The sequence below is a fragment of the Coccinella septempunctata genome, chromosome 1 (assembly GCF_907165205.1).
Source record: "Coccinella septempunctata chromosome 1, icCocSept1.1, whole genome shotgun sequence".
Classification (NCBI taxonomy): Eukaryota; Metazoa; Arthropoda; class Insecta; order Coleoptera; family Coccinellidae; genus Coccinella; species Coccinella septempunctata.
In genome coordinates, this window is record NC_058189.1 from 51730311 (window position 1) to 51743323 (window position 13013).

The 13013-nt window shown below is 34.8% G+C and overlaps 1 protein-coding gene across 1 annotated transcript in view; it reads right to left on the bottom strand.

The window, feature by feature from the left end:
• Positions 1-2063: 2063 nt before the first annotated feature.
• The window catches only part of LOC123322946, a 106267-nt gene continuing 95317 nt past the window's right edge, over positions 2064-13013 (bottom strand). Inside the window, exons 4-5 of the mRNA XM_044911037.1 lie at positions 5811-5944; positions 2064-2175 (exon numbers count right to left, since the gene is read on the bottom strand). Of these exons, the coding sequence (XP_044766972.1) occupies positions 2064-2175; positions 5811-5944 (246 nt within the window). The remainder of the gene's footprint in view (positions 2176-5810; positions 5945-13013) is intronic.

The window sequence follows — 13013 nt, forward strand, 5'->3', positions numbered from 1 at the left end:
GAATCAGAGTCCAAAGTATCAAAAACGAGTTGGAGCTCAGCCATGAGAAAATTATCTCCGATGTTTTATCCAACCAGGAAAAATGTCTTCAGGATTTGAAACAAGAACTGAGGGAAGATTTCAGATCATTTGTTATAAAGTGTAGTGAGAAGGTCACAAAGAATTGATTGAGATTTTAACTTTACGAATAGACTAGTTACAATTACAACTGACTCGATAGTTATCCTACTCAATTAAAAAAAAAGACCATTTCCAATGGAGCACTCAAAGGAGAAAGTTCAAGTGGTTAATGAGCTGCATAGACCAGCTAGAAAAAATTTCCCCCGAAGGCGTACTATCATCAAGGGTATAGATGATTTGTGGCAGAGTGATTTGATGCAAATGGACTCCTATGCTGATGAAAACAAAAATCATACATTTGTTCTCGTTGTGATTGATTGCTTTTCCAAATTTGTCTGGACTAAAGCATTGAAAACGAAATGTGCCGAAGAAGTTACTAAGGCGTTTTCGGAAATATTGAAACAGAGTAATAGAAGACCCAAGAACCTACAGACTGACCAAGGAAGAGAGTTTTTCAATTTTAAATTCAAAAACCTAATGAAAAAATATAAGATCAATTATTACAATACATATTCTGTGAAAAAAGCAGCAATTGTTGAACGAGTAATACGAACTCTTAAAGAAAAACTATTCAAGTATTTCAGTTTGAATGGAACATACTATTGGTTGCAAATCCTACCGAAAATTGTCGCTGATTACAATACAATTAAACATAGAACAATTGGAATGAGTCCTATTGAAGTAAATAAGTCAAATGAGAAACTCCTACTTAGAAGTCGGTTCAATCACATCAAAATAGCTGGTAGAGGAAAATTTAAAGTTGGTGATACTGTGCGTATAAGTAAATTCAAACATGTTTTCTCTAAGGGTTATTTACCAAATTGGACAACAGAAATATTCAAAATCAGTAAGATACAAATTACTAATCCAGTAACTTACCTTCTTGATGACTTACAAGGTAATCCAATCCGAGGAGCTTTTTATGAGCCTGAACTTCAAAGCGCTTCAAACTCAGATATATATTTAGTTGAAAAAATTCTATGTGAGCGGGGAAACAAAGTACTTGTGAGATGGCTTGGATTCGATCAGTCACATGATTCATGGATAGATAAATCCAACCGTTTATAGAGATTTTTTAATTTAGTATCGCTTTGATCTTCAGTTCAGCAACATGTACTGTCAAGAGAGTGAATTTAATCCATCTCCATATTACGATTCTGAAATGATTGATATCGAAAGAAAATTTGTTTTGAATACAAATTTCAGAACAGGAGGATATAACATCGATTGTGGCTTAAGTAGTGCGAGAAACTATGAACCCTCAGTGAAGCTGTCAACGAATGAAGACCCTTTGATGTTTGGTGGAAAAATGTTCATTTCGTTTGATTACATGCAATGGATGATGCTTACTGAAATCCTCAACTTGAATGAAGCAAATGATATTCGATTTATTGATGATATTTCTGTTACAACCACAACTGTGAATGGATTCAAAATGATCATGATATCAAGGAAGGAAAATCATTTATATCTTATTAGCGACGATGTTGCTAAGATTCTAGAATTCAATAAAAGTTTTCTCAGAAATAGATTGGAAATGCTTATGAAACTTGATTTCAAATCTTAGTTCTCTAGTACTCGGTTTTTCTGTTGAAGGTAACGTCGCACCAACACAAATCTCTGTTCTTGGATTTTTACTCAAAGAATTTAAATTCACGTGTACACAAGCTTTTCTTTGGGTATGGTACACTAGTAAAATCCCATCCTAGTAGCCAATTATATTTTTAAGCTCTAAGTTCACTTTTTTAAAAAAACAACTTTATTTCTCGAAGCAAGTTTATTTCACGCAGGTCTGAATAATAATGAATCACAAAACTACATTTCTACCAGAGGAAAGCGAAAACTGCTGACTAAAAGCTATACGAATATTCCTCGAACTCCACTCGAGGTTGTTTACATTACTCTAAGGAATGCTTACGCCTAATTACCATAACAATATGCAACTAAAGAACACTTCTTACCTTTCCAGATCCCCTTGTGTTAGCTGATAGCAGCGCTCCTAGTGCGTACTCTCGATATTCTCTGTCCAAGTGATCATGTTGCGCCTGGATACGTCTGCAACACACAATACACGCACTGTGTTATAGCAGTTGTCTACCAATGAGGGGAATTAAGCATCCATTCATTGTTCATTGAAGGCTCAAAATTGTGGTATTGTTTGTTTTATACATCAGAAATAATTTTTGAGACTTCCACCACTTCGATTGTACATAACCTTTCAGGGGTGAATTAGTCGAATGGAAAATAAAAATGAAATTTTCAGTATGTGCATTCAGTTGAGACCCAAAATTCACACTGAAAGTGTCAAGTTCCTACTTAATTTTTCTTTCGGACAATAGCGTCTTAATTGACTCCCAAAAATGATCCTATTGCCTATAGAGTTTGTTCTAATTACCTAAGACTATGAAGAATAAAAAATTCTCAAAAAAAATCTGAGACACTATAATAGTGACTGTACCTCAGTGACATATTTCGATTTTCTTAAAAAACTAGTACTGGTTCACTCCTACGACCTACGAGAGTTTCTATTTATGCATTGAGAACTGGCAACACTCTTATTGCCAGGGGAAATCTGCCATTGTCATCTTGGAGTTTGAAAGTTTGTATACTATATAGGTAACCAAAGTGTTTTTACAGGATGTGCGCGCCATGGGGCAGTGGTCGATTACTCTAATTCTGTTAACTTTACAAAAGAGAGTTTCAAATAAAACTTTCCTCTCTTTAAGTAGAGCATCTCTTAAAATTATTAAGAACCATACAAAGTTTTCGTTTCTTCTGCACAACTATCGATTTCGTAATTTTTAAGGGAACACCCTATATATTTTAACATTTTTGACCTAATTAAATTTCTATGTAATTGATTCAAATTTGGACTATGGACTATGTCTAGTCAACAAATATACACTTAAATTTTTTTTTGTAAATAACCATATTATATACAAGGTCCACGAAAACGTAGATCCATTATCAAAACAGAAATTCATCGAAATCTTCGTTTTTTTAAATGGCAACCCATAACCTATTTTTTTTCTGTTCATTATTTAAACATTGTACATAATATGGTTATTTACAAAAAAATTTTTAGTGTATCATTTATTGACTAGACATCGTCCAAGTTTGAATCTTGAATCAATTACATAGAAGTCAAAAATGTTTAAATATATAGGGTGTTCTATTAAAAATAACGAAATTGATACTTGTGCAGAAGAAACGAAACACTTTGTGTTTGTATTATTACTATAATAGAATTATAGTAATCGTCCGCTGCCCCATGGCGCGGACACCCTGTATTTGTCTCGTTCACAAGAACTTGATAATTCCATCTCAGCCAAAAAATGGAATCAAATCGACAGAAATAAAATTGAGCAGGTATTCTATGGGGGCGAGAAGGCAACAAAAAGGGTGGTGTTTCTCTATACTTTCAAGGGGTAGAAAAAGTCACTCTCAAATTTTTTTCCTCATTTATATAAAACCATCGATAAATTTTATTTTTGTTAGCTTCATTTTGAACTAATTCGCTCTTGTAATTTCTTGCTTAAAGTACAGATTTTGAGGAAAAATTTGAGCTCATACACACATTGCAAAAAATCTGCGGGAATATGGACAAAAAAACGGAATTGATGTGTAATCCGCCTTACTGGCTTTGGACTTGGAAGCCAATGATTTCTTCTGGTTCCAATAAATTATATAGGGTGAGTCTTTGACTCGTACAAATATTTTAACAGTATATTCTTGATGTCAGAAGAAACACTTCATTCCTTTACCATTTTTTCCGAATCGGCTCGGTTTGAAAGAAACAGGCTGTTGAAAAAACATATTATAAAAGAATGTTATTTTTAGGAATATCTCACAAACGGTTTTAACTGTTGAAGGATTTAGCTAGGTATTGTGAGGGTAATTTAGTTTTTCCAGGGGTGGCACAACTTATTATGAAAACTTAAAATGACTATATCTTTTAATCAGGGGCAAATCGAAAAAATGGTAAAGGAAAAAAGTGTTTCTTTTGACCTCAAGAATCTAAACTGTTGAAATATACTGCTCCACAAGGGTTAGTGATATCGTATTCAATCGTTTTTAAAAGTATGTAATCTTCGAGAAAATCGCCGTAAAATCATTTTAAACTCAATCACAACTTGAATCGATCCAATAAAAATCAGTATGAGACATTTCGTCAATCTTGTCGCCTTTTTACTGAAGTTTTTTGCATATGCTTCATGAATGTTCTTATTTTGAAATGAAGTTCCTTTATCAACGGCTTCGATTTGCAACGAGTTTTCTGAAAATGCCAAGACGTAAATTAACAAACGCTGAGGCTAATAGGGCTATCGGAATGCTACAGGCTGGCCTAACTCAGGTTGTTGTAGCGGAAAGGCTCCAAACCAAAGTCAGCCAAAGTGTGATATCTCGACTTTGGAATAGGTTCAGGGAGACAGGTTCCGTGTTGGAAAGACCAAGGCTTGATGGGCGACAAAAAACGACACCTGCTCAGGATCGTTTCATCACCGTTTCGGCGAGAAGAAACCTTACATCTACGTGTAGAATGCTACGGAATACTCTTCAAAATACAGATGGGGTTCAAGTTTCCATCGAAACCATCAGACTGATCAGACGACGTTTGAGAGAGGTAAATCTAGGTTCTAGACGTCCATTAAGAGGAGTTCCATTAACACGTGACCATAAGCGTCAAAGACTGGAATGGGCAAGGCAACATATCAATGGGAACGATCAATGGCGTAGTGTCCTTTTCACTGATGAATCCAGATATGGACGATTTTCAGATTCTCGAAAAATAAGGGTATGGACAATCCCACGCATACCCCGTAATCGTAGCTATGTCCAAGAAGTCTATCCATTCCGAGGGGGTAGTGTTATGGTATGGGCCGGGATATGTTTCAACGGGCGCACAGATCTACACATTTTTCCTGGAAATATGACTGCCTCACACTATAGGGAGCATGTCATTGAAAATGTTGTGCCAAATTTTCACGCTGCTATTGGTGAAACTTTTCATTTTCTAGACGATAACGCTAGACCGCACCGTGCTGTCACAGCTGAGAATGCGCGCGAGGAGCTTGGTATTCCACATTTACCAATACCTCCGCACTCACCAGATTTGAATTGCATAGAACATGCATGGGATATGCTCCAAAGAAGATCAGATAATCATCAATTTACCCCAGAATCCTTAAATGATCTGTGAGACCTTCTGCCCCGTTTATGGAACCAAATTCTTCAAGAAATGTTCAACAACCTCGTAGCATATGCAAAGAAGATGTCAAGCTGATATTGATGCCCCTGGAGGCCATACATTGTATTGATAGTCTAAAATGCTCGAATTCTCTGGGAATGAAATTTCGTTTTTTTACTCGATTTTTCTTAACCACCCTGTATACACTGCAGACCTACAGGCTAAAATTAATTTGCATGTTGAAATCATATTAATATAAATTTTCATCACAAAAATCTATTTTAACTATATTTTTGTGCAATTTAAGTCAATATCCCTAACTCATGTGGAGCAGTGTATTTGTACGAGTCAAAGACTCAACCTGTATATGAACTGCGCCCGTTTTGAGAGTATCATCTTCTCACGGGAATGATCAAAGTTCTTTCTATTCTCAATAAAAGTAGCAATCTTCGAACCAGAGACATTTTGTCTATGCCTCGAACCCTTCACCACAGATACTCACGTTATCGTCGTAATCAGTTCCTGCTTCTGGTGCTCTTTGGCCTTGATCGAACCTCCTTCCTCTAGCGCAACCTGCAGTTCTTTCTGCAGAACAGATAACTTCCGTCGTTCTGCTTCAAGCAGCAGACTCGTGACCTGCATCATAATTGACATGAATTAAAATTTGTTGTCGATCCGTTCGTAATTGCTGGTAAATATTACGTTTTTGCGTGCGAAACTGTGATAATTGCGATTTATCCTGTTCTAACGCAGACTCGGCATACAGGGCGATTTATGATAATTAGAAATTCTCGATCGGATTTTTTTGAGGAACGTATCGGTTCCGAGAGGAGCGCAATGAGCAGAGATGATTTATGATGCGATTCAGGCTCGGATAATGCGTGGCTATTAAAGTTTAGAGCGGAGGAATGATAGTCATAGGTTGCAAATTGTCTTAAATGGCCATAATATAGTACGATTAGTTGGGCGATATCATTTCCAATCGATTCCGATATATACTCATAATCTACATGTCATTTTAAACGGGCTCGGTCAAGATATATGCTAGAGACTGGATGTTAGAGAGAAGGAAGAAATCTGTATGTCTGACCTGAAGATTATGGAGAAGAATGTTGCTAAAGGTAATGTGCACGAGTACTGACTTTGTCTCGATAAAGACTATACCATTTCCAGTATTAATTCAGGAACCATCAATTTTATTTAAGGTTAGTCGTGTTTATTCCAGAAAAGATCAAATGTAATTCAGATAAGTCAATTTAATTTCAGAAACCGCCAATTATAATTCAGATTATTTGTTTGTATTTCAGAAACCGTCAATTGTATTTCAGAAAATATCAATTGTAATTGACAAAGAAATCCATTCAATTTATCAACTTTCATCATACTAAAAAAAAACACTACTCTGTTAGTTGGGGAGCCCAAGAGAGAACTTAGGGATTTACTCGAGTGTGTCAAATTAACACAAGGAGAGATACCTTGGACCCTGTAGGTACTCTACCAAAAATTAGACCTGTATGTTGGGGGAATTGTCTAGGACAGACCGTCAGAATAGTAAAAAAAACGATCATTGTACATACTCGAACGTGTCAGATTGAGATATATGTGGTTAATTACATGTTGAAAAGTATATATTCTCTTAATCTGACAATTTATGCGTGCCGAAAATGTGTGGGAGGGCGCCAAAGTTGCAAAAAAAACGTCACGTGTACATTTTCGAGCGCGTTGGCGATTTTTTTTATTTTGAAGCTAATGATTCAAGAATAACGGAAAAAATATAATCTGACAGTTTCAGCAATCCGAAACAATAAAATTGGCCATAAAGGTCACAAAAATCAGTTTTTTTAATTATCTCCTCCTCTGGGCTTCAAATATTTTCCGCATTCATTATAAAAGTTGTAGAACATAACATTACTTACAAAATTTGTCTCAAACAATTTTTTCTACGCTCAAACCTTTTTGAAATATATGGCGATTAATGTACATCAGACAGGGTTTCTACAGTGACCTTGGCCTTTCGCATGTGTGGCTAAGCTCCTCGCACTTATCTCCCTCTAACTCGAAAACTGTACAGAGTAGGCAAAACTGCTTCAGACGGAAGTTGTATAGAATTTTATTATCTACACCTTTCATGATGAATACAAAAACGATTAGAGATACAGGCAAGGAGATATTCGAAAAAAATGCATTTTCATCATCTTCAAAGTGTCAGATTAAGAAAACCCTCCCTGATAAGTGTCAGATTAATAGGTCAACACGTCTACAACACCAAGATTAATCATCTGTATGAAAATCTGACAAGCTCGAGTATGTTCGTACAAGTAACGATGTTTTTTACATCTTCAAAGGACCGCTGTTACCTTGCGTCACGTCCAAATTGTCGGTCCCTTGAAAAGTAGCTTCCTTTGGGTCCAATTAACATATCCTCCAAAAACCTGACACGCTGGAATTTTCAACTCTTCAGTACGGCCAGCCCCACCGCGCAAACTGTGGTAAACATGTTAATGTCTTAATCTGACAAGCTCGATTATGTACACCTCACGATTTTTTTATCTTTGAAAACCTACAGACGCTTTCCCCAGTACTGAAAGTGCATACATCATAGAACCTTTTTTTCTTTCTACCATTTAATCTTCAAAATCCACTCGGTCTCCACGATGCTAGAGTATATCGCGATTTAGCATAGCTGGCTCCACAAGTATATTTATGTAAACGAGAAAAATACGTATTTTGGAGTTGCAGCGTTGACGTCACACACAAAAATGTTTGAAAATATTTCGTAAATATTGTAGATTCTCGTTAAACTTGTCCAGAGATTGTCTAATTCCATCACATGTCTCATATTGAAATTCAAAAATGTCGCGTACGTACCTTCGGTATTTTGCGTTGTAAAATCGAAGGTATGTACCCAATATTTTTGAATTATAATATAGGCCATTTATAGAAATTAGACAATCTCGGGTCAATTTTCACGATAATTTTTGTTGATACCTAATCGTAATAACGACCGATAACCTACAGTAACTGGATATTGTTGTTTTGATTCACTACAAACTCTGTTCTCACGATTTTATTAAATTCAAAAGTGTTATATCTATATCGCCCTTGAGTATTAACTCGAATTCTCAAAGATATTGCTCTAGATGTTGTTCAACAAATTGCCGAATGCGCCGGGCTTGTAATATTCTCATTTGAATCATATGATTGATATTATGATATTGTATTCATGATAATGAACTATTAGAATTATTAAATAGGCTCAAGAACTGCAAATAAAATTAAGTAGGATATACGGAGTCCTGTGAGCTAGTCAAATATTGATGGAAATATTTCGTACTGTTCAAAACGTAGTCAAATTCAGTTTCTCGAACTGATACGATTAACGAAATTTTTGGGATAAAAAGTCTCTTAATGCCACATCATTTATCATAAAAAGTTAGTCCTGAGAATTTTGCATGTTGGCGCTTCTAACGCAGGCTTTGTCTTATCCTTTTGTCTCGTCCAAAAAACCTAAACTGAATCTCATATCTTTCTGTCAAATTTGTTCAGAATAATAGAAAAATTTAAGCCACGTTTCGACCTATAAAATCACGTTCTAACATTTATTAATACGAAATCTAGACAAACCCTTAGGCATTGAAAAAAATGGCCCAGTGAAACATAATCCAAGAATTGATATATAGATTACAAAAATTTAACGTCGAACATACGGAATGCCATGGGAAAGAATGGGATTGTAAAAACGCAATCCCCTTGGATGACAAGAATTTTATTACAGGTGAGGAATTTTTTTAAATTCAACTGGACCTCTCCATATTTGACTTGTCTCATTTGAATGAGCTGGGCTACGAGCTGCTTGTATTTTTTTCTTGAACCTCACTGGCCACGAATTCACAGTTCCCACTATAATGACAAAGCGTAGTGGGAACTGATTCAGAAAGATGACTGGGCGATTGCATTTCTACAGTCCTCTTCTTTCTCCCTATGTTCGGAGTAGAGTTTTCGCAATCTATATATTGTACGAAGATGGAAAAAGAAAATTGCCTCTAAAGCATCTGATTTAATTTATAACGATAAAAAAGGATCTAAATGATGAAGGAATTTCATTTCAAGTCACGGAAGTTCATGTGTGTAAAGCGTTTTTGAGTATATTACCATGGAAATGACTATAGGTATTGATTTCATGCTGAGCTACTAGTATATTTTATTGTGTTTATTTGATAAATGAGGAAGAATGTATACGTATGCATAATCTGATTTAGATTGGATCAAAAAATGTTGATGTGAATGAAATATAATGATATTGTAATAGAGATTTTATCGAAGTCGGTTCGTTTTCTTGGGATGGGAAAAAATACATAGATACTGACAATACATTCAGCTTCAATGATGTTCTATGAAAAAGTACAGGTGACAAAACATTGTTACATACCCGAAGATTTGAACGAGTTTATATCGTTCTTGAATGTCAAACTAATGAACAGTTATTGCATTGCAAATGAAGTGATGAAATAAATTATTTTATGAGATCTTTAATTGCCGCGTTTCAGAACCGACAACAAGCATGCAAATTGATTATTATTTCTTGAGACGAAGTAATTTATATCTTGTTTTAATTGCTGTTTGGATCTCGCAAGTTTTTCGAACCAAAATATGGCATTATTCGTCACTTTGAAACGGTAGTAAATTAAATAAACCTCGCATTTTGAAGTTCGGTAATGTCGCAAAAGATTATTATTTTCGGAGTTGCTCAAGGATTGATAAAGTGTTTGGCATTTCCTTCCCAATCAAAAACCTTAGATTTGACATGTTCTTCCTGATGAAGGTATACATATTCTTTTGGATATGAGAAACACATTGATATCAAACAATATAGCTTGGGTAAGGGATTAAAAATTGTTCTGCCTAGACAAATGCTTCTCGAATTGTTGGATGAAAAACCCGAAATGTAAAAGAATAATAAATTTCACAATATTATCAATGAATTCATCTCAACATATGAAAAATGTCCACATTGCCCAAATTTATGAATAGGAAAACTTATACCTCTATTTGTATCGCAGGTACCTAGAATGAAATTTTTCTACAAAGAAAATTGAATCGAATTCAGTGCCATAGCCCAAATTCTGGCAGGGGAGTTGTATCGAAAATCACTTGAAATACAGGGTGTCTGGAAAAAAATGCGAAGGACTTAGAGGGATGATTCCTCGATGAAAATTAGCAGTGTAAATCCCACAATTTTTTTAGATCTCATCACTTTATTATTAGGGGTTTAAAATAACAACCCCTTATGATTTTCCTTCAAAAATTGTTTTCGAAAAATGAAATTCTCTTATGATTACCCATTCGATTCTGGAGAAAAAAAAGTTTCTTGTGCAATTTCGATACAGTCGATACTTTTCTCGGAATAAATAAAAACTCACAAGCAGTTCTGATCACTAATTATTCCATTTCATCGTATAAGTGTTCTATAGAATGAATACAAAGGTCTATGAGGCAGAGAGTTGATGCATGTATTTTAGCGGGAGGTAGTCATTCTATGGAACACATACGATGAAATGGAATGAACAGTGATCAGAACTGCTTGTAAGTTTTTATGTATTCCGAGAAAAGTATCGACTGTATAGAAATTTTGCAACAGACTTTTTTCTCCAGAATTGAATGGGAAACCATAAGAGGATTTTATTTTACGAAAATCTATCCCACGAAAATAATTTTTGAAGGAAAATTATAAGAGGTAGTTATTTTCAACCCCTAATAATAAAATTATGAGATCTAAAAAAATTGTGTGAGTAACATCTATTTAGTGCTTCATATTATGTATAGTTTTATGACTCAGTGTTTTTAGAACCCGTAAAAAAAAATAAAAACTGTCAACTCGTCATCGCTTTCTGAAGGCTGTATCTTGGAAGGGAGTTCGATTTCGAAAAACATTTATAGGAACTACCCCTGCTCATTTTCATCGAAGAATCTTCTCCCCAAGACCTTCGCACTTGTTTACAGACACCCTGTATATGTATTCTCAACTCATAATGAAAAAAATTGTTTACATATAACAAATTGAAGAATGAAGGTTTCGCGAATTTTTACAGCCTTTGGGAAGAAGGAATTATAAAACCCCTAGCTGCGACAATGTTTAAATTCACCCTATTGTTGGAAAGACCGCGTAAAAATTACAAATATTTGACCATTAATTCCTTGTCATTTCAGAACCTGTGGAAACCAAATTTTGTGAGTTGTACGTATCAAATAATTTTTCAGGATTTTCCGTAGGTTGTAGGAAATGAGGTTGAAAATAAATTAGTCTAACATCCTTCTGAAGACTATAACGACGTAATGAATCGTCCGGCAAGAAAACTCCTTGAATACAAAGTGAACTATTGATTTCACAAAATCGTTATTCTTGCCACATGAATTTTTTAACTAGCTTATTACTACCCACTACAATTGTTGAACAGTGCAACGGTTAAACAAATAACTAGCAACTTTCCCAAGCGATACTCTTATGAATAACGCAAATAGATCACTTACAACATACCCAATTTGTCTCAATTCATGCTCATACCTCTCATGTCGTATTATCTAATTCATTGGGTTGACTAATCCATCTAGAACCTTTCATTAGAACTTTTGAGCCATCCTTATTCGCAGGTATTGTTCTCCGTGTAGTTCACTTCCCTGTTATTATTCTGAATGCTTTAATGAATGCATTTTTATTTGCATAGCTAATGCAATGCCTACCGTCTGCCGAACACGATTCGTGACATATGCTAATATTGGAAATTCCATTTTTGTGGTTTTCGTAATTAATTCATGGATTAACAGACGGAATATATTAGACGAGTTGATTGTATTAAAAACTGGTCTGAGGTTTTAATTGCAGAGGAAAAACTTCAAGGGCTGAGAACGGAACATAATATTCGTGAACAATTGATATAATTGAAAAATAAAAATATTGGGATATTTTTTCTTGAAATTAGGCCCCCATATGAATGATTTCTAGATGATAGTAGAGGTTACTTAAGGAAGAGTCTCAGAGTGGATGAGAACTGAATATCTTCAGTTCAGTTCATAAATATATCTGTTGATGAATCATGATGATCGAAACTTTCAAGATTTGAAATATATTCTTCTCAAAGGTTGTGATTTTTCAAGGCCTTCAATTTTGTCTGAGTCTTCCACACAATATGAACTAATAAGTGAATAAAATTGAGACATCAAATTAATTCTTGATTGACTGTTCCATAGAAAAATACTGGAGTTTGTCATGCACCCCCTACGAGAAGTGGAGGGTAGTTTTTTCAAACTTTTGTGCCAGAATTGCACAGATCTTTTGTTCCTCTGGATGATTTCGTCAGTTAAAGAAATTTCAATCAACCCTCTCCTTATGGCAAAGGATCAATTAAATTGCCTTTTTTTCTACAAAATATTAAATAACAGAGAAAAAATTTTCGCCTTAATTTACTCGCTTCTTATATCAGAAACCTTAAATTTAAAAATGAATTGTTCGTTAGCATATGAATTTGAACCTCAGAATAGGTACTTAACCCACACATTTAGAAATCCTGAAAAATTATTTCCTTATATGGCATGTATGTCCTAATCCAAATAAAACATCCTGTTTCCATTTAAATACCCAACACAAATATAAAAAATTGAGTTACTGTTAATGATGATGTTTCAAAACATAGATACTTATAATCCTAAA